This window comes from Carassius auratus, chromosome 31 (genome assembly GCF_003368295.1).
Source record: "Carassius auratus strain Wakin chromosome 31, ASM336829v1, whole genome shotgun sequence".
Lineage (NCBI taxonomy): Eukaryota > Metazoa > Chordata > Actinopteri > Cypriniformes > Cyprinidae > Carassius > Carassius auratus.
The window spans coordinates 14,733,996-14,756,953 of NC_039273.1; the positions used below are offsets into that span (position 1 = coordinate 14,733,996).

At 37.6% G+C, this 22,958-nt stretch overlaps 1 protein-coding gene across 1 annotated transcript in view; it reads right to left on the reverse strand.

Annotated features, from left to right (window-relative positions):
- The window catches only part of LOC113050636 (FERM, ARHGEF and pleckstrin domain-containing protein 2), a 48,073-nt gene that overhangs the window by 6,053 nt on the left and 19,062 nt on the right, over nucleotides 1-22,958 (reverse strand). Inside the window, exons 4-24 of the mRNA XM_026213831.1 lie at nucleotides 21,075-21,117; nucleotides 20,921-20,999; nucleotides 20,738-20,835; nucleotides 20,327-20,441; nucleotides 18,732-18,879; nucleotides 18,420-18,515; nucleotides 17,821-17,984; nucleotides 17,060-17,128; nucleotides 16,873-16,930; nucleotides 16,564-16,777; nucleotides 8,443-8,621; nucleotides 7,650-7,739; nucleotides 7,305-7,438; nucleotides 6,328-6,409; nucleotides 5,974-6,211; nucleotides 5,740-5,870; nucleotides 5,103-5,171; nucleotides 4,932-5,021; nucleotides 1,759-1,841; nucleotides 519-637; nucleotides 168-331 (exon numbers count right to left, since the gene is read on the reverse strand). Coding sequence (XP_026069616.1) covers nucleotides 168-331; nucleotides 519-637; nucleotides 1,759-1,841; nucleotides 4,932-5,021; nucleotides 5,103-5,171; nucleotides 5,740-5,870; nucleotides 5,974-6,211; nucleotides 6,328-6,409; nucleotides 7,305-7,438; nucleotides 7,650-7,739; nucleotides 8,443-8,621; nucleotides 16,564-16,777; nucleotides 16,873-16,930; nucleotides 17,060-17,128; nucleotides 17,821-17,984; nucleotides 18,420-18,515; nucleotides 18,732-18,879; nucleotides 20,327-20,441; nucleotides 20,738-20,835; nucleotides 20,921-20,999; nucleotides 21,075-21,117 — 2,463 coding nt within the window. The remainder of the gene's footprint in view (nucleotides 1-167; nucleotides 332-518; nucleotides 638-1,758; nucleotides 1,842-4,931; nucleotides 5,022-5,102; nucleotides 5,172-5,739; nucleotides 5,871-5,973; nucleotides 6,212-6,327; nucleotides 6,410-7,304; nucleotides 7,439-7,649; nucleotides 7,740-8,442; nucleotides 8,622-16,563; nucleotides 16,778-16,872; nucleotides 16,931-17,059; nucleotides 17,129-17,820; nucleotides 17,985-18,419; nucleotides 18,516-18,731; nucleotides 18,880-20,326; nucleotides 20,442-20,737; nucleotides 20,836-20,920; nucleotides 21,000-21,074; nucleotides 21,118-22,958) is intronic.

Genomic DNA, 22,958 nt, shown 5'->3' on the forward strand with positions numbered 1-22,958 from the left:
TAATTTTTTTTATATTAGTTTCTTTTGATTCTGGAGTGAAACATGACCCACACATTTCTTTGGGAACACATGCTAGAGTCCCGTTCCTTCATTTGTGCACAGCAGCTGTAGTCAAGACCGTAAAGGATTGTACTGTATGTGTCTGTGTGCATGTGTGTAAATGCTACCTCCACGGCTAGGCTGTGGTCAGACATAGAGACGCTGGTGTTGCGGTGCCAGCACACATGCATGGTGGTGTTGGCCCTGTGGTGGCTCTGCTTGTCCAGAGAGCAGCGGGAAGAGTTCATGTCATCCTCTGACTCCTGCTCCAGAGACACTTCATCTGATGATCCTTATGATTGTGCAGAGGGAGAGGAAGAAAGGAGGAGATGGGAGAGAGAGGAGGAGCAATCGGAAGGGATGGGGTTTACATCTATTTCAGGATCAGTGATAAAGAGGCTAAGGGACCAAAACACATCAGGACCTGCACATGTGTGGACAGTGGAGGAATACACTGTAAGCAGGCTCGAGATACTTACTGTTGGAACGATCACACAGGTTTGGGTCCAACAGAAGATCTGATTTCTCTTGACATTTCTTTGACATGTCAATAGCCATGTTCAGATCTTCAATCCATTTGTTCATCTCTACTTTGGAGCTGTGGAAGAGAAAGAGTCTCTTACTGAAAGATGATAAACAGCAAAGACTAAAGCTAAAGGGATAGTTCACCCAAAAATTCTGTCATCATTTACTCCTCCTCAAGTCCTTGTTTCTTTATACTGTTTCTTTCTTCTGTTGAAGATAGAAGATATTTTGAAGATTGTGGGTAACAGTTAAGAAAGTGATGTGACGTGGCCAAGTATGGTGACCCATACCCGGAATAAGTGCTCTGTATTAATCCCATCCAAAGTGCACACACACACACACACACACACACACACACTGTGAACACACACCCAGAGCAGTGGGCATCATTTTTTTGCTGTGGGTCCTGGGGAGCAGTTGGGGGCTACGAGTCTGACTCTATAACCATTAGGCCACGACTTCCCCTAATGGTGACTACTGACTTCCAAAGTATGGGAAAAAAAATACTATGGAAGTCAGTGAGGATTAGCAACTTTTGGTTACATTCATTCCTCAAAATATCTTGGAAAAAAAAAAATCATAGTTCTGGAACAACTTTAGTGTGAGTAAATGATGACAATTGTTATTTTTAGGTGAACTGTCCCCTAAAGTAAAAGTATCTCAGCACATTTTTGTTTTTGAAATAGGTCTTTTATGCTCAACCAGGTGTATTTGACGAAAAATACAGTAAAAAAATAACATTACTTGCTATTATCAGTTGTGCTACTTAATATCTTAACGCGACGTGACATTCAGCCAAGTATGGTGACCCATACTCAGAATTTGTGCTCTGCATTTAACCCATCCAAAGTGCACACACACAGCAGTGAACACACACACACACACACACACACTGTGAACACACACCGGCAGTGATAGTGTCTTTACTGTCATGTTTGATCCACTCAATAAAAGTACATTAAAAAAAAACTAATGACAACATATAATAAAAGGTGTAAAATATAATACAATTTCATTTCATTTTAAAATGCGTTTGTTATTGTTTGTTATTTCTCCAGGTTAATAAGTTTAAAACACATCCACAAATAATAATAGGAATGAAAAACACTCGAAACCCAATATTTTAAACAAATCAAATGATTCCCAGTCCTATTTAAACGCAGTGTGAAAGTAATTTCTTTCATTTGCACTCACCTAGCTGCCACCACAATGGTCCGCTGAGCAGAATATATGGTGAAACAGTGAGGAACGGACCACTCATTCTCACTCTCCTCCACCTGCAAAACATTTCAGCACAGTCCAGAGAAAGGCCTGCCAATATAACTTAAGGGATCTGTGTGACTAGCATTCTTTATGTGACTGATCCCATCCCAAAGTGTCAATAATCTGCTTGTTAACATCCTGACTACTAGCAATCCTCATTTCTGTCAGTTCTGGGGAAGGATGGCAGAAGGAGCCGAGAGGGAAATGCAAATGTTGTGGGCAGACTTTCGAGGTGCTGTTTGGGAGTGGGGGATTTTGGGATTTTCCACATACTCACCGGCGCGTCCAGCACAATAAGCTGCGGGCAGGAGTGAAGCACAGACAAGTCCACTGTAACAGTATGTACTGTAAACAAACTTCTTAAAAAAGTTCAAAAGTTCAGGGTTTGGGAAGATTTTTAAAGGGGTCATATGATGTGATTTCAAGTTTTCCTTTCTTTTTGGAGTGTTACAAGCTGATTGTGCATAGATAAGATCCCTAAAGTTGCAAAGACTAAAGTCTCAAAACCAGAGAGATATTTTTTTTCTTTCAAAGTTGAGACTCGTCCACACCCTCCTAAAATGGCTCATTTAAACACGCCCCCACATGTTTACGTCACTATGTGGAAATATTTGCGTAATACCGCCCAGATGTTCATGTGGTTTCAGTAACCGCAGTTAGTGTTGAAGCAGCCATGTCAGGGAGATGCTGTGTGTATCTTGGCAAAAGAAAATGCACTTTATTTGGCTTCCGGAAGTAGATGCATTTAGGAATCTTTAAGAGTCTTACAAGAAAACAGCAATGCATTTTATGGACGACCGTTTCGTGAACCTAGGAGAAGAGTTAATTCTGACTTTGCTATGACAATCTGGTGCTTCTGAATCAGCTACTTTAAGTATTTTTCATTATTAATTTGAGTATTTTCCATTGACTGTTCAAACGCAGAGTTTTCTGCATCACATGTGTTTGAGAGAGAGCGAGAGGGTCACACAGTGGAGTCAACTGTATTAACAGTGGCTTGTGTACTGCAAACACATAGAGCTTCATCACTGTGTCTGTCACGTGGCTCTGTTCCCCTTTCGAGCTTGAGCTGATGGTAAAACTAAGGATATTAATAACGGTCTTTACATTTATTTTGAAAGACAAAGCTTAAGATTGGAAAGGGGTGTTACAATTCCAACGAGTGATTGCAGTGTCCGGCCAATCACAATGCACTGGGTCAGTTGGTCAATCAGAGCAGACTGTGCTTGTCAGAAAGAGAGACTTGGTAGGGAGATGGGCATAGAGGACCTACAATAATGTACAGTATTTGAAAAATAATGTGTTTTTTCAACATTAAAGCATGTCAGCATATTCTGTTACACCAAATACACAAATAATTATCTTTTAAAAAAAGCATCATATGACCCCTTTAAATGTTTTTCAAAAGATGTCACCTAGCTCAACGAGGTTGCATTTATTTGATCACAAACACGCAGTAAATACACCAATATTGTGTATTATTGGTGGGTGTATGTATGTGTGTGTGTGTGTGTGTGTGTGTGTGTGTGTGTGTGTGTGTGTGTGTATGTATGTATGTATGTATGTATGTATGTATGTATGTATGTATGTATGTATGTATGTATGTATGTGTATATATATATATATATATATATATATATATATATATATAAATAGTTTTTTTTTTTTGTATATATTTGTGCCTATCTGTGTTAATAGACAGCATGTTATTAGGTTGAAAATAACCCAGATTACTCCTCTCCTACTCTGCACGCCAGGCCTGAACACATGTAAATAGCTCTAACTTTGAACATGTGTCTTGTATGAACTGTGGGCCAGGACAGTGTGCACATTCAAATTTTAGTTAAGGGAAGATACTACAAATTTGGCCTGAAAGATCTCTGCCTTATGAAAACAAAGCTAAGATGTGAGACGGTGCAGATGTTTAGAGAAAAATGGCAGTGTAAACCTAATTTATCAATGCCTGCCCATGTACTTTCATCTGAGAGTACCCCAGCAAGCCATATTAATTCTAACTTCACTTAAAAACAGCATGCTACGGAGAGAGCCCTCTATTCATGTTTAAAGATGGGCAAAATCCTCTCAGCCTAGCACTTGTGCAGACTGTTTGGACAGAGTCATTCATCAAAAGGCCTTTTCAGGCAAGCTGGTCTGTGTGAGAGATTGCTAAAGATTCAAAATAAGCTGTGTGTGTGTGTACTTCTTTTGCAGGGGAAAAACTCCCCCTTTTGATCAGTCAAGTAATTATGATCGTTTAGCTTTTTAAAACTTATATTATGTTGAGAACAACCCTCTGAACAAATCTGTTGAGTGAATGATTCAATGGCAGGTAAACAACACAAGTGATTCAGTGGGTCGCATAACAGCATGGAGGATGTAGTACAACAAGATTGCAATCACACATTATATTTAAACACTTATTTAACAGTCGGGAAGCTCTTCATCAAATGTAGTACCGACTCAGTTTGTGTTTTCAGGCACAATGATAGTATTTGTCAGGTGATGGCGAGATATGTCTGGCTCTTCAGTGAAGCGGATTCATATTTGGAGCTGACTTTTGATTCCCAGAACCTCGGAATCAAAGAATGAATGCCTTTTGGCATCGGATCCCAGCCCTAACTGAAATTCATTCACAGAGTTTTACATAAATCATCTGATGACAAATCCAACCACTAGCCATTTGATTTCACAATTTGTTCATGCTTTTCTGATGCCTATGAACACAGGCCACTTAAAAGAAACTCGGGACAAGGATTTTGGTGTAGAGACCTGTCTGATAAAACATGGAATGAATATATCTTAGTAGGATCCCATTTTGTTCAATAAATGCTAGACATAGGCTGATCCAATTTAAGGTAGTTCATAGATTGTATCATTCCAAAGTTAGACTGAATAAAATATACAACACTATTTCTCCAATTTGTGATGGATGTAAAGCATTTTTTTTTTACAAATCACAATGAAAATGTTCAGCATACTACTGTTTGAAATGTGCATCACATTGCTTACGGTTTCATATGCAACAGCAGAGTAACACAGAGTATTTTATTCAGTATGCAGTTTGTTACCATCCCATTCCCCAACTACTTCCTGGGAATACTCACAATCATCCCATGCAGGGGAAGCTGTCCATGAACTTTGAACTGATTGGTTGCAGTCACCCCTTTGCTTGTGTATAGCAGCATGTCTGAAAACTACGAAAGAAAAAGGTTTTGGTCAACCCAGACTGAAGTTAAAATCAAAACGGCCAAAACGAAATAAAAGTTCAGTCTTACGAGAAAAAACATCCTCTGCTGCAGACCCTTCTTGGTGAGTTTGTAGAGACAACCTTCCCTGATAAATTCCTGGGGAAGGAGAATAACAAAAAAATAATAATAATCAATCGGCCGTCAGACTATTAATTGTACTTTTACTTTTTTGTCCCACAACACTGAATGACTTTAATTATATAGCTACAAACTTTAATTCCAAATACCTTGTTCCTCTGGAACTCTTCATTTTGTAAGGCTGAATCAATGACGTCTATTGTATTGGTTTCAAGCTCTAACCACTACATACTATCATCCTGCCTGCAGTGTACCACAATTTAGAAATGAGATGAAGATTGCCATGACAATAAGTATTTGTATTAAGAAGAAATAACTTTTCTAGTGCAGAACGGTACTGTTATTTTGGGTATTACAACCCTCTTTTAAATGCCTTTCATCTGCTCCTCTGCTTAAATGAGTTTTTCTAGCTCATAGATTTCTCTTTTATCTTAAAGATTTCTGCTATTTAAAAAGTGTAAATATAGGAATGCCAATTATACTGGCTCATAATGCTGTACACCTTGAAAGGGGATGCTCTGTACACCAGTTCATCCACTGCTTTAACTCACCAAAACAAAAATGAATGCACAAGGTAACAACTCACTCTCCCCGGAGCCGTAAGGTTCTCAATGCCAATCAGATCTCTCTGAAGTTCAGTCAGCTTCTGAAAGTTCTCCAGTCGAATCAGACTGCTCTGCAGCCGAGCAGCGATCTCTGCAACCTCTTTCAGAGCCTCTGCAAAAACAGAATGTGTAAGTTCATTATCATGCTCAGATCTTAAAGAAAAAGCCTTTGTTCTAAGGAAAAACATCTGAGGCTTAGCTGGTAGCAGAATCACCTTCGCAGTCATCGTAATCTCTGTGCTGGGGAGCGTAATGCTTACACAGACGCTCCAGGATGAGTTTGTAGTGCATGAGTCTCTGAATGGGTTTCAGCAGGAAGGTGTTGAGAGGCAGGTAGCACACCTTCTGCAGCTCAAACTCTTTATACACCGTCTCCAACTTCTTCACACGCTTTGTGGCTTTCTCAAGCTCCGTTAACACCTCATCATGCTTCTGCAGATAGCCTACGAACTCCTGAGAATTTAAAGGCAACAACCCAATCACATGAATTATGGATGATCTGAATACTTGCACAAAATCTCATTAAAATCAAAGTTGTTCTAGTTTGTAGAACTGAACCATAACCTCACCTTCAGAGCACACATGTTGCGCAGCATAACGTCTCCAATTCGTTGGTAGTCTCCTTTTACATGAGCATTAGAGCGCCCCTCCCTGTGAACGTGTGAAAATTATCAGTCGCTGAGACAAAACAGCAATACTGTCATGAACCTTTAGACCAAACATAAAAAAAAAAAAAATTAATAAAAAAACCTAAAGGGGCGGTCAAACTGCACTTTTCGTTCCATTGACTTTCTTACGCATGCGAATGCGTCAGACCGGAAACGCAGGCTCATGCTAAAAATTTAGCATTTCGCTGCTTTTGAAAGTTCAAGTTTGGTGAACTCTGACCTGCGAATTCGCATGTGACCAGTAGATGATCGATTCGTCACTGTGTGACCTCTCTGTACAGAAATTAAAAAATGAAGTGCTAATTTTAGCCGTAGCGCAGCATCCTATTTTATATAATACATATTTAAGAGATAATAAAAAAAGAAGCTGCATGGTTCGCATTGTCAATGGAAACAGGAACAGAAGGCACATTTGAATGAGGACACGTTCTATATTTTTTTTTATTGTTTAGTGTGTATATATTTATAAAGAGAGAGAGAGAGAGAGAGAGAGAGAGAGAGAGAGAGAGAGAGAGAGAGAGAACAATATAAGACGCTTTCGACGGCAAAGACACAGTAAAAGCACAGATTAACCCATGTTGTGATAACTGAGGGGAAACCGTTATATTTTGCTCCCGCCCATATTCGCAGCGGCATCCTAAATAATTTTGCACGTTCAAAGGCTAATGTGACCGCACCTTAAGTTTGCTTAGTTTTTTTGTTGTTGTCGTTTCTGAGAATAATATTTGATACATCAGTCTTTCATGGTTCATATAATATGACACATTAAATAAAGAGCTCATATTTAAAATACATTAGCCTTTATAGGGTTAAATTAATATTTGTTTAACATTGTCATATATGTCAAAAAGCTACTTTTGAGAAATAAGAACTAGTACCAGAGAGCCAGCCTTTGGTCAATCTCTTTGAGAAAACCTCTGTGGAACTCGTAGATGGGGTCAATATTGGAGAACAGTAGGGTCATGAGACCCTCGGGCATTGCGTTTTCTTTAATCACTGCACTCCGGAACCACTGAGGACACACACACACACACACACACACACACACACACACATCAATGTGCTTGGAGTTCAAAGACAAAAGATCATCTAACAGACGCATTAAACACATCAACAGAAACATACACACAAGTAATTGACACAACCGGATACATTGTACAGACAAGCCTCACACACTAAATTTGTTCCTCTCATGAGTCATGAGCACAGACAGCTCTGCTCACCACTGTGATGACCTCCAGATCCTTCAGGTAAGTCCGCTCTGTTGTCAGAATCTCCTTAGCAATGAAGTAGGCTTTGTCGGTGGGATATCTCTGAAAATAAAAGCATACTTAAAACCATTCTTAGACAGGCTGCATTAAACCCTCTAAACAATCCATTTAATTTGGCAAGTTCATTTAACTAATTATGTTCTATGAAATGAATGCAGAATGCAGAACATAAAACGTTAATGCAGAAAACAGAACAAAGAACTTAACTTTTAAATTAATATTTAATTTAGAACCTAAAAGTTAATGTAGACCTAGAACCAAGAACTTATCTTTGGAATTACGCTATGGTACGTACTTAGAAACTACATAAAACCCAGAAATTAACAAAAAAAAAAAAAAAAGTAGAATTTAACCTTGAATACACCTACTAGAATTTAACTTAAATATTAGCACAGTTTAGAACTTAGAAGTTAACGTGGAAAAATAGTTTATCTATTAATGGAGACCTTTAAACATAAAGGTTAATATATTAATGTAGAAGTTAGCCAAGAACACACAGTACAACCTCAAACACAAAACCTAAAATTTAACTAAATGAGCATATCTATGAACACAGTAGGTTGGTCTAGAACCTTGAAGCTTTAACACAGATTTCAGAGCCTAGAAATTACACCAGTAGTTAACACAGAACCTAAAAATTTCACATTAAATTTACAATTTTAACATAGAACCTAACTTCAGTTAACTCTAGACCAGTAAAGGTTTTCAGCACTTATTCAGGCCAGTTTGCATGCAATCAGTGTACCTTCCTCCTGCCCTCTTCGTCTTCCTCAAGTCTGGCAGTGCCCACCTCATTCAGGAAGGGGCTCTGCAGCGGTGAAGGCGCCTGGCCGGGAAGACTGAGAGTGGACATCTGGAAAGAGGGCGACATACACAGAGGACCCTTGGTGTTGAAGGGAGAGAGCTGTGGGATGTCAGTAGAGTCTACGGGATGAAAAAAGAAGGGCAGAATGTGAGTTAATACTGTTAAGACCATAATAATAATAATAATAATAATAATAATAATAATAATAATAATAATAATAATAATAATAATAATAATAACAACAACAATAATGTAAAAGTAAACAATTTAATTTTTTTTAAGTTTAGGAGTTTATTCAATAAAAAAAAATAGTATAATTTAAATACTACTACTACTAATAATAATAATAATAATAATAATAATAATAATAATAATAATAATAATAATATGTAAATAGTAATTACTTTGTAGACCTAAACAACCACCAAGAACAACCTATCACCTGTACTTGCAATTTTAAATGCACCAGAAACCACTAAATCCCCCTTGATGCATCTAGAAACTGTCGATTCAGTAAGCACGTCATTATTATTATGCCCTAAATCAAATCAAATACATCACATAGAAGACAAAAAAAAAAAAATGGCACCAACAACTCTACCACAGCAATTCTGACAAAGCAGAACAGCGAAAGATATATCAGGAGAAATGGCCATTCTCACACACCGAGCTGTTGTTTGCAGAGCAATATAACAGGAACAAGAGGAAAAAAAAAAAAAAAAAAATCACACCCATTTCCTTTATAACATACTATTTTATTAAAAAATAATAATAATAATAACAATAATAAAAAATTAGGATAAGAAACCTTCAAAGCAAATATAAAATAGCACCACGCCTACTGTATATACAAAAGGGATAAATACAAGGAGGGGGAAATGGTTTCTTCCTCAAAGAGGAGAAGATCACTGGGGAAAACAAGAATGTAGAGGCTGGGCATAAACAAGGAACTTCAGATAGAAAAAGGTGGCTTTACGACCCGGAAATAATTCCTGCAGAGGATTATCAGCGATACTGCTGGGCTGCTGAGCCGGCAGTGGTTTACAGTTTAACTGGAGCGTCCCAACGGGGATGACATAGGAGAAGAGTGGGGGCTGAAGGGGTCCTGAGCCGGGGTTTGGCAGCCAGCCTGAACAAACACAGAGGCAGCTCTCTACACTAGAGTGAGGCTGTGGAATGTAGCATAAGAAGCATATCTGAAACTCTAACACAACAGACAGGCTTGTGCTCGATTGTGTTCAGTTTCCTATTTTGAATCAAATCCCACTGGTAGTTCATTACACCTATCAACTATAGATGTGAAATATGTATCGATAGTTGTTTATTAGCAACTTTATTGTTAAGAAATTAAGTGTTAGCACACAACATGCATCCTGAATTACCTGAAGTAATCATAAACAGTACTGTATATGAATTTGTGTACCGTATCATGAATAGATCAGAAACGATCTGCTAAAAAACAAAGGTAAAACAGATAGAAAAGGACAGCATTTATTTCAAAGGTGTGACTTTAAGCTACTTAGTAACTCATCTGTTAAACATCTAATGAAGACCAGGGTTCTTATTGTTAGCTAAAAACAGACTTATTAAAATCATTTTCAGCAATCAAAATAAAGCTAAAATTAAAAAAAAAAAGGAAAAAGAAAAGAAAATGTTGCTTTGGCAACTGAAATGCATACTAAAATTGCTAAAATCAAAATCAAAACCAAAAAAAAAATAAAAATAAATTAAAACTAAATAAAACTTGCACATCAAATTAGAAATTTCTAAACCTAAATGGAATTGACAATATAAGATGAAAAGGGAATTCAAAATATTAATAAATACTTCCTTGATTCATTGATTATTTTCTTTTTTGCAGTATTTTACATATAGGCAGAAGGATTCAAAATGATGCCAGACACATTGGCTCCCACTAGTTTTAGCATTGCTCCCATTTTCCTGGCCATCAGCTTGTTTTCCTCTAGTATTTTAGCTCACTTTTCAACCACAAACTCTCAAAGAAATGATAAATAGGTGGCTCAAGATGTTGACAATGGCACTGATCCATTACATTGAAAACAGCTCCTAAAATACAGAGCTAATCAAAATAACACCGCACACCACAAATCCTTAAAAACCCATTAAGGTCACATCCTTATAATAAAAAAAAACAAAACAAAAAAACAGCAGTTTATGAAAACTGCATGAGATTTGAAGAACACCGTATTATAGTAAGGTATGGCAGTAGGTTAGGTACGGACAGGTTATTAGAGGGGCTTATGGACTTTCTGTGTTTAAAGTCATTTGCTTCACTTAAATCATTTTTAAAAGTGTACAAAAAAGTCTGAAATCCCAGTTTCCCAAAAAAATGTTTATTTTGTATTATTATTGTTATTATTATTATTTTTTCAAAGGGAAAAATATGCGTGCACACATAATAACACTTTATTTTCACATTAGTACATTAAGGACCTTGTAACTGCATTAATAGCACTTAATTTCAGAATTAAATTTACAAAAAAAAATTGATACTGAGGAAGCATAAAGCTAAGCACAAGACAGGTAAAGAAATGCAAATCTGGTCGGGTTCTCTTTTGTCATTAGATCCTCTAAAGTAATGGGAATACCTCTTTTTTTCTTTTTTTTTTTTTTTTCAATGGAAACTAAAATCTTGTTTCTGAAGCAGTACTGTGATTGAGTGACTTGACGTTGTAACTTAACAGCAATTCTATTTGAAAAAACAAAGTGCAATGTAGTTTGTTTTAAATACTGACGTGTCTTAAAATGCAAAATAATATTCATTTGAGACCCCTTCAATAGCAATGAACATTTTTCAAAACTACATTGTAAGAACTTTCTCTACCATAACGTGTATTTTTTCTCTCATAATAAACACTTACACACCCACAATGCAAGCAAACTGCATTTTTGTGCCTGTATTTAAAGTGTGCATGTAAACAAATCAGAAGCTCAGATTACTAGCTTATAAAAAAAAAAAAATTATCTGGGGAGACCAAATGGAGGACTGCATTACTTACTAAGGAGTTTATCTACCATCATAATGAATGTGTTTTGAAATGTATCTGAAGTGCTAAGATGTGTAAGGTGAATGCTAAGAATGGTTCATAGCTGTACATTACAATAATCATGATCCAAGATCTTCAGGCACATCAGTGTGATATTAAAACACTGATAGAGCATACTGTAATTATGTATTCGTCCAGACTCAAGTACAGTCGTGTAACTGGCACACAAGTTTGAGAAACTGACGTGTTTGACAGGAATAAGACATTTTGAGGTAATTTTTTTTTTTTTCTTGAAAATAAAGCTGCTTTATGTGTTAAACGGAAAGTAAAATCTGAACAATAACAGCCCTCAAAAAGCTAATTCTATACTATGGATTTTATGAGAGAAGACGACTAGACCAGGGGCATTCTGAGTTTTCATTAGTGCAGGATTTGTGCAGAGTTAATTAAAATAAAACAGTCAAAATTCCTGAAAAACAGTATTTTGTTAAATAAAAAAGGTTATTTGTACTTCATCTGTCACATTATAAAGTAGATTTGGCAACACTTAGTAGTATTAATAATGATAATGGTCAATACAAAGAGAAGGCAGTCCTTATGTCCATCTGATCTGTGAATTCAGCTGAGGTGAAGGAAGCACCATTAGATGATGGCCAAATGGTGCCACCAGAAATGCTCAGGCCTGCCCTCGCTTGTGGGAGTAGAGAGATGCTCCAGCAGTTTAAAAACATCGGATGCAAATATTAAATGGGCCATGTTTCGCTTGCTCTCAAAATGACAATGAGAATGGATTCTTGTGGTTAATACTAAATTGTTTGTCATTTACTTCAAAATAGTTCACCTTAAACTGCAAATGTAAAAATGGAGTTTAACTCAGTTTTGGGTGGTAATCAGGGTATTCACCGTTTTGACAGGAGATACTGGGTGGTGAAAGCAAATGTAAAACATTTTAAAGGGGTCATATGAACGTGCCAAAAAGAACATTATGTTGTGTATTTGGTGTTATGTAATGTGTTTATGTGGTTTAAAGTAAAAAATTAAATAAAATAAAAAAATGGCCCCGCCTTTCTGAAACACATTGATTTTTACAAAACTCATCGTTCAGAAAAGCAAGGTGTATGCTGATTGGCTAGCTATCCAGTGCGTTGTGGCTGAATACCTCAAGTGTGTGACGGAAATGTTACGCTCCTTACCATGATGCCGTGTTACGCCGCGACAATAAAAAAACCAGTCAAACCCATTACAAACGAGACATTTGTAGCATCCAATGGGGACATAATTACTGCTTATTATGACTTGTGTGCATATTGCACTGCGTAAACATAAAACCATGTCTGCATTTGTGATCCGAGAAATGACAAACAACAAGCGCTACTCTACATGGCTAAAAACTCACGTTTGAACTGTCAGTGGCAAATTCTTTAAATATAAAAACATGCTTACAGAATGCGAGTTAGAATTGCCAGACTGTCCTTGCAAATTTGGAACTGCCCCACTTTATAGAAACAGCCTTTGTGAACAGACGCATTGTAGGCTACTCTCCCAGGAAACAGTTCTCCGTAAAATGCGCTGTACATATCTGAATATTTGGGTTGAACGGTATGTTTAGATTAGGCGTTTTAGGAGGGCATGGTGGAGTCTTAACTTTTCTAAAGAATATCTATTTTTGTGTGAGACTTCAGTCTTTGCAACTTCTACATATCTTATCTATGCATGAACAGCTTGTAACACTCCAAAGAGAAAGGAAGACTTAAAATTACATCTTATAACCCCTTTAATCATTAAAATAGACTGAAAAAGAAATGCAAAGGATAGAAGTGCCTGAATCACACGGTGAAGTAAAGCAGAGTAACATGGCAGGATATTAAATGGGATTTCAAGAAAGGAAGAGGAAATGACCCAAATGGCATTGTCTGCATCTCATCTTGAGCTCACAGAACTCAATGTACTCATGGCACACAGACAGTGTTATTCACTCCAGACCCCAAAACAGAAACCCAAGGCATGTGGTCTTGATGTCCTACAAAAACACAACTGCACAGAGCTGATGTTGCCTATTAAGGCACTGTGTAATACTTTGCATCATTAGGAGTGCAATTTATATGAATGCATTGAGGCATTAAGAGGCAATTAAAGGTCAAGTTAAACCTTGAAAAGAGACACCCAAAGGTAAAAAGCACAAACAAAAGATTCAGGAATAAACTTAAGTGCTTCGAAAGCAAGTCAAAGTGCTCCAAAAGCAAACCTGCAGTACTTGTAGAATAAATCATTGCAAGAATATATCCAGAAGTGGATACACCAAAATGACAAAAATAAAATAAAATATAATTCAACAAATTATAATACCTGAAATCATTGAATTATGTTGAAAAAGCCATTTGATAAAAAGGCAGAAAAGGTTACGGATTTCTTTAAATCAAACGCCAGGCACAAGCAAATAGCTCCTGGACTTAAAGTAAGAAATGTTCACTACATTCATAGAAATGTGCCAAAACTAGACGTTCTGTTGATGACAGAAACATCATTTGAATTGGGGACTACTGACTATCACTCTGGTTTCTATAGGTCCACATACTCCTACGTGCATAAGGTCACACCTCACGCTCTAAATTACATTCACTTTCTTAGCAGTGGTGCTGACAGCATATTACAATACTCAACTACTTAAATTATTTGACTGAAAGTTAAAAGCTACTCTACTTTGTTTGGAGTCAGTAAAACTTAGTTTTGAATAATGTGTTTTATTAAATTGATCAAAATTAAGAGATTTTTTTAAAAGTCTTGAAGCATTTCAAATGCTGTTCTTTTGAACTTTATGTTCATTAAACTGACAAAAACTGCACTACACGTTCCACAAAAATAGTGTTTTCAGCATTGATAATAATAAGAAATGTTTTATATATATATATATACACCCCATCTCACACTGCAAAACAAAATGCACAGATCCAACAATCTTTTAAAGACTTAACTAAGAAGTCAAAATGCAAATTTGAAACGGCTTAAATTCAATTCCAAAAAAGTTTTCAGACATACATGCAACAATGTCAGTGGCTTGTCAGTGTAAAGGCAGCCATATAGTCCAATCAGAATAGCTGAGATTCAAAACATTTCCGAGAGGTAATCAGCAGGGGGCAGAGTGGAGTGACTAACTCTAAAGTAACAAAAACGACTTTGGCTTGAAATTGCTCTTAGCAGCAAAGGCTGTCAGGTCCACTGCTAATGAAATCACAACCCTGAGTAGAGTGGTTTATTACTGGAAAAGACTCATGCAGTTATCCTGATATAAAAGTACCTTTATACATGCATGTAAAGATAATCTTAATAATGTATATTTTCTCATTCATATTAGACAATTTAATTTAGTAATTGAATGTTTGCTATGAAAAAAAATTTCAGACTCACTTTAGGACCCTGTTAGGTCAAAACATTAATGGGGACAAGAATCGGAAGCCTTTGGGAAGTTTGAGAGATGTTTTCTTTACCCAGGAAGAACAAGAACCAGTCATACCAGATGTTTCATAATTTTCTGGATTTAAATCCATGAAAAAAAAAAAAAAAAAAAAAAAAAAAAAAAAGAATTATATATATATGCCATAATCTTCTATGTAATGCATGTAGCCATTACCATATTTCTCCTGCATGCCACGCAGCCCCTGATATTGACCAATCTAGAAATGCAATACAGTTTTTTTTTTATTTTCAAAGGTCCAAAATGCTTATAAATGAGAAAATACGTAGAAATAATTTCTAGGTGACAGTCATTTAAGTTTCCTCTTCAAAACGTCACAGCGCAACTTTAGTTTGTAGCCATCCAGACTACTAAGATTAAATGTAAATGGATAATGAATGATTCAACTTTACAATCTTAAAAGTGCTAAATGAATCTTACTGTCCTACAAAAATGCACATAACATTATTCAAAAACAATAAAAAAATAGACTGAATGGACACCAAAGAGAGAGACAGAAGTAGTACACTGGAAAAAGGCATGTATGAAAAAAAGTGGTATATTAAAGCGCTAACAGGAAGAGCCAAAACTATAAATACGGATTTTATCAGGATGAGGTGGATAATTAAGTGCTTGGTCATATTTTGCATTAAAAACCAACGATAGATGCTGCCGTTTAATAGGGGTCGGGCTACATTTTAAGATGGCTTGGGCCCGGTGAGGGCTCCCCAATGCCTAGAGCCCTGAAATTTTGGCATTCCAGCAGGAAGCTGTCAAAATTTGTCCCACTCACTAGTGGATTGCTAAAGAAGAGGTTTTGATCTGGAGGCAGACCTCCATCCGACCCCCAGTCGGAGTCGGAATCGGAGCTGCCGTCAGCTGAGCCCTCTGTGGCTGTGGGCGGATAGCTGAGCTGCTCCAGCTGCTCCACCAGATCATTGAACTGCATGGCCGAACTGTCTTCCGACCGCACTGAATACGCAGGGAAGTTAAACATCGAGCTGGCCTCAGAAAGGTTCTCGGAACCAGGCAGACGCAAGGAGGATGAGGAGCCTGGGCCTCCAAAACCCAGTGAGAGCGAGTCGCTGACAGAACCTAGCGGAAGGTTATCCAGCGAGCTACACTCGGAGCGGTTGTTGACCAGAGAACTGGTCTCAGAGCGGCCTAAAGCACTTTCAGTGAACGCGTTAGCATTGCCGTTGAGGTCCTCGAGACAGAGAGCGTACGCAGTGGGCTCAACAGAGATTCTATGGCCATATTCAAACCTTTCAGGACTCTCTTCATCAAACCCATAATAGTAAGCCTCAGCGCCCCCAGCGTAAAAGGAAATTTCAGCCGGATCGTCATCGATGTACTCTTCGCTAACATGCAACTGTGTGCTGGACATCGGGATCTGGTACGGCATTTGTTGAACGCGCATTAACTCCGCCTCAAACGCTTCAGGTGCAAGGAAGCCTGTTTTTGCCCCACTGCTTACGCCACCAACCCCTACATGCTCGATATCCTCATTGCCATTTTGGGAGGGCCGTGCACTAAAGGAACTACTCTCTACACACACAAACGAGGGGCTGCAGTCTCCTGCTGCCTGGATATGAGTGGCACCTGGGAAGGCATAGGTGGATTGGGGGTTGGTCTCGATGGAGTCCTGCTGCAGTGGGCTGGGGGCTCTGGCGGGCTGCTGTGTCTGCTGGAGATGCACGTGCTGGTTCGGGGTCTCCATCCGCATGGGTGAGCTGGGGGCATGCAGCGAGTGGAAGGAGGCGGTGACAGAGGAAGGAGGTACTGGAGACCTTAGACTGTCATTAAAAGACAGATTCTGAAACGGATGGGTAAGAAAGTCAGTTCTTCATGTTGGTATTGGCATTGGCTGTCGAGAGATTGGAGGAGTCTCTGATCCAAGACTCTACTTACCTGTTTTGGCACATCAGAAGCCAAGGAACGTGTCGACATGCAAACCTTACTGTTCCTCCTGTAAAAACAGAATATCAGTGCAAAAACTAACATCACCGAGTGAAACACCACAACAAAGGGGCTTATAAAGGATGGCCCAGAATACAGTATAAAATTGCTTTCAGGTGAAACTATGAAAGAAATGTACCTCTGGTAAGGAGTTCTTCTCAACCCGATGTCCCTCACATACTCAACAAGCTGCTTCTGTGTGCGCCCACTGTCACATATACACAATGCGTTACAAACCAAGCCAAGCACATTTTATTTTTACCTAAAAAAAAAGTACAGATTGGTGGTAAAAGCAACAATTTTTAATAATATTATTCTTAAAAAAACCAAACTGTAATTATAAGTTGAAAACAGTTATGCTGGTAATACAGTATTTGTGTGAAAACCGTGATACAACCGTGTTGTTGCTAAATAGAAGCGTTAATTACAACAAAAAAAAATAAAATAAAATAATAATAATAATAATAATAATAATAATAATAAATAAAAAAACTTAAATTTTGATTGGTCACCTCACAATGCAAGGAAAAATTATTACCAAAAATACTTACTACAAAAACCTCCCAAACATAATTACAAAATCTGAATGTACAGTTCAATGCAACAACTTTATCAATAAATAATTACAAATATTTTTTTTCTAAATTCAAATTTTATGAAATACTAAAAAAAGGAATACTAAAAAAACTCATAACTCTGCCACACTGGATGAGCTGTGTTGTGTGTATTTGTTTGGAACTCATAAGGACAACTGAACAGCAAGACATGAACAAGTTTTAAGAAGCAGTGCAGGAAACACTAACATAACCATGACAGAAACAATATTTGAACATATATTCTCGAACTCCATGTTAAATAAGCTATTACCAACCCACGTCAATATTAATCACTGTTGTGCACCTGTATCTGAAGGAGGATCCTCTGCTGAAGAAGATGGCTTTGGATTTGGGCTGAGGCTGATCAAACAGACGGAAAAAAGAATGATATTCCACACAGTTCTTCCAGAAGATCTTACACTGATCTCGACTGCCCATTAGAAACTCCAGCGTATCCTGATGAGGACCCTGCGGAACGAGAGGTTGATCATTCACTGAGAAAAGACTGAACTTGAGAACTTCCATCTCAGACGGAAGGCAACAAGAGGAAACATATGGTTCAGATTCTTAGCATCTCAAGAAACTGATGCCGACAGATCCAGACAACCTCACTCTGAATACATTTAAAACACTTTCATGGGGTAAGAGATGGCCCCATCCACACTTGAACCAGTATGTCCCAGGAGTCCACAGACTGATTTCACAGCATTGTATTTCTCCAAAATGGTGTATTTTGGTGGAGTTATGTATTGACTAGTGAGTCTTCTCTAATATGAAATTGTGTCCTAGCTGTTATATTAGACTATATTCTGTCCCTTTTAAATTGAGGCAGTGTGTCTACATGTTTCCAAATGGACCTATAATAATATTATCTAACAATATATAATATAATTTGATACCCACATGAACTTCTGGGTGCAATTTAATTAAAAATCGTTTCCTCTTGAAGCTCAGCTTCCGAATCTTAGACCAGTTGAAGGTGTTGATTTTGGTGTGGCCCTGAAAAAAAGAAAGAAAAGAAAGATAGATAAAAAAACAAATACATACACGTGTGATCACTCATCAGCTAAATTTTATATTAATGTACTACAAAAAAAATAAAGCATTAAAGATGCACTAATCATTAAACTAAAATAGAGCAGTAACAGCACTTTTTTTTTTTAGAACACTATGAAATCAATTATATTCTGAAAGACAGTCAAGCTGTTCATGTACCTGAAAAACCTGCAGGCCCATGTGTGCGACAGCCAGATTGATCTTGGTGCCTTCTCGGTCAGCGGCAGGATGAAAGCGAACCCCATACATCTCCAATTTACGAGCAATCTCCAGAACCTGGAAATCTGATTCTGCTGGAGTCTGTCCACTACAGGCGAAGAAGCAAAGTCAAATATTAGAGAAAATATTTAACAAATAAAACACAGTACCACAGCAAAAAGAATTCAAAGGAAAATGCGGAGAGGTAAAGCATATTTTGTAGCCTTTTTATAGCAGACATTTTCAACCTTTTCAATCAATCTTCTGTATTCGCTTTACAATAACTTCATTTAATCATAAATTTACCATCAATTCTCCAAAACACTATTTTATAATATATTATTGTATTATATTACTTGTATTCTAATATATTATTATAATATCTTTGCTTTCTCAAGAAGTATTTTTTATTAACAATATTGAAAACAGTTATTGCTTAAAAACGTAAAAAAAAAAAAAGTGATTGCTTAATTTTTATGTGTGGAAACCAGGATACTTAAAAAAAAAAAAAAAAAAAAAAAAAAAAAAAAAAAACTATATCCTACCATTTCTATGCAAAGTGTTGGGGGTGGGTAAACATATTCCAGTAATGTTGAGTAGTATTCTGGCTAATCGTGAGCAAATGTTAGCGCAGTGCCAGATCATCAGTGCACTCTAATTTTGCTCATCCTTTAAGCTGCTCAATCTGCTTAAGCCCCTCCCCCTTCTCTTTTGGCCGTATGGCTAATAAAGAGCCTTAAGCCTATGGATTACCATCACAACCTCACATAGCTGCTGGCACAGCCGACCTGCAAAACTTCTCTCACAACCAAAGCCTCAGATTAAATACCCCATTACAAAGAGCCAAAAACACAGGGCTGATAGTGTTTGAGATTTTACTAAAGACTGACAACGATGGTAACAACGATTAAATTGTTGACTACCAAATTATTCTTACTCCTATATGATATTCTTCAATTTAAATATATATATAATAAGACTCACTTATTATAAATGTCATAGGACATGTTTTTAATTATCGTTCATGTCTGCCCCACAAACGGTGTTGAAAACATACGTCTAACATTTGATAGGCACTAAGAATGAGCAACAAATGAGTAACTAATAACGAAAATGCTGCTAGACATTTAATTTTAGATCATTATTTATCTGGAAGGATGTGTCTGCAGTGTCTGCAAGCTCTTAAAACAACACCTTTCCAAAGTTCAAGCAGACCGAGAAAAACTGCAGTCCACCTTTAACTGCACCTAAATCCCATAAACTGCCACACACAACAATCACTTACACACTATCAGATCTCTTCTCGCCAAATAAACTCAACACCAAATGTAAACAGACTGTCATTTTAAGATTACCAGGGGAGACTGTTTTTAAAGTTCATTTAGATGTCCCATGCGAAAAAAAAGGCCTCTCATTCAATGCAAACGCTTCCAACTAAACCGGACATGATAAAGAGCTCAGTGAAACTTACAAATGCAAAGCCTGACAGGCTGAGATAAATTCAAGAGAACAATGCACAAGCCTAGACCATCAGGCCAAAACAACAAATGACTTACATGTGTCTGCGGTGGAGCTCCATTATCTTTTCTTGCACACGCTCCTGAAAGGGCAGCAGTTTATTCATCTTCACAAATTCCCTGTCTGCTATGTCATCGTAGTCACCAATCTCAGCTGTGTAGGGGGGAAAGGAGAACCATAAAGGGTCAAAGACAAATAAGAGTGGCCAAGAAAAATTAGTCCTTAGAAATGTACTGCTTGTATTCATGTTGGTTTCAGGGAAAAAGGGAGGGCATATGACATTGGAACAACACCAGGGTAAGTAAATAATGACTGATTTTCCATTTTGGGTCAACTCTCACCAAATTAGCATTTTACAATGACTTCTGAAGGATAATGTGACACTGAACACTGGAGTAATGGCTGAAGAAAATTCAACATTGTTATTGTTGATCTCGTATTATACATACACTGCACCAAATGAGAAGCCAGCAGGGCAGCAGTGTTTTCCGTACAGTTCAGTCGTCCCTCCATTAGATCCCTCTTGATTTGCAGAGAAAACAAGTACCTGGAGAAAAAGCACATAACAGGCACAGTTCACCTTAACTAGAAGTATGTAAAGGATTAATAATGATTTCTGAACATGTTCACACCTAGTAAACTCCTCCTGAAGCTGACCAGGATCTGGAGGAAAGAACTTCACCGACAGCCGAAAGAGTGTGTTCATTGGCCCTGTGGATAGGAAGTAGAAACACACTGAAGATCCTCTGATAACTAAACTCAACACAAAACTGAAAGTGAACTTACGTCTCACTTGTTTCACTATGAGCTTGGTGGGCTCCAGCCAAACCTGTAGAAACAAAACAGCCATGAGTAAAAAGACTGGCATTTCAGCATTTAACCACCTTTTAAAGTCTAAGCAATAAATAATACAAATGAGACAGTTCAGTCTCATTAATCCCTCATTCTTCCATAATAAAGTTTGTATACAGTTTCTTGTCTTTCAAGAAAGCATTAAAATTGAAGAACATCTCTGTCACAGAGGCCACAGATGAGATCTTGAGATGCTGACCACACCAAAAACATATTTCAGGAATTTCTGGAAAGCTATTATCAGTTATTATAATTCAAATGCTCTGGGATATGCACATTTTTATTTCAAACCTCTGTGCTTGCCTGTTTTGAGTCGGCAGAGTTTGTAGAAACCCTGCTCGTTCAAGCACATCTGGAGCGGATTGTGGCAAAAATGTACCTTTCCTCCCTCCACCTCCAGCTCAAGATCCACTGACCTCTCACCAGGGCCGTCGCCAGAACAAACCAAATGGGGGGGCATTTAATTTTCATAGGGGGGCACACTTTTTTTAATGATCTGAGACAGACCATAACATAAACCCATATTAGGCTATAACTAAAATAGACCACAATAGTCTTGTTTTGTTCAATTATTCAAATAAAATACTTCACCGTTTGATCTCAACGTCTCTGTTTATTGTCTCTTAACATTTCCAAAACCGGCAAAAATTTATTCTGAGATCGCATGCAACGCGCAGCTCAGCTGCGCAAAGGAATTGCATATAAACAATACAATACTGTATGCTTAACTAAATGAATTGCATGATTTATATATACATATACTTACACACAAACTGCATATTGTAATTTGAATTAATAAAACTACTAACACAAAAATAACATATTGAAAGGTCTGCTGCTGGATACTTGCCATTGGCTGTTGTATTTGAATAATTAATGAGGTAGGTCTTTGCAAGGTTTGGGTGCTGTTTTGGGATGTTTTAACAGTCATTTATGAATATAATTATATTTAAAATTATGTTCTGTGTAATAATGCGTTGAATAATGAATCGTCTGAATCATTTCTGAAGGTAATGTGTTATGCATTTCTAGTGTTACCGTTGTAGTGATTACTGTTCATGTGAGCCAAGTTCTGCTGAAACAACGTTACTAGTGCAATGATCTAAATCAATAACATTCAATATGAAATGTGTAACTGCGCGTTCACACTGGCAGCGTCGGGAGCGTCAAAAATCGCCCTTGCTGTTCTATTCACGACGCTGCAGAAAGAATTGTGAGCGCTCAGATGCTCTGACGTAGACCGAATGCTTATTTTGTATTAAAAGTGGCCGCAAAGCAAACAGACTTGTTGATCTTATGCAGACTAACCACAAGGAGGTTGACGTTATAAGTTGATCTCATTAAATGTTGTTGTGGACGAAATTTTAAGATCCTTTACTTAAAATGAACGATCTCAGACCACGTATCACTTTTAATTATTTTTTTATGTCCCTGTACGCAAACAGGGACACATCATAGACTACTGCAAACGCGAAACAGCAATAATCAACCTGTCCTCTATTTTGCTTGGGAACTAATGTGATCAGAGCTGCGTCCTCTGGAATCCTCTCAAGCGGTTGACTTATACGTTCCGATTGGTTGCTGCCCAACCGCGTCATAGCTCATTACCATAAAGTTGCCTTGATATAAACTCTGCTCGACGCTCTCAAAGGCCAAGTCGCGCCGCTCCTCGCCGCTGGTTTACACTGAAAATGAATGACTTCCGGCCACTTTGACGCTCTCGACGCCGGCGGTGTGAATGCACAGTAATGCAAGTTTGATTAATTGTTCTGTGCGTTACGTTTAGGGGGGCACAAAAAGTCATTTGGGGGGGCACTG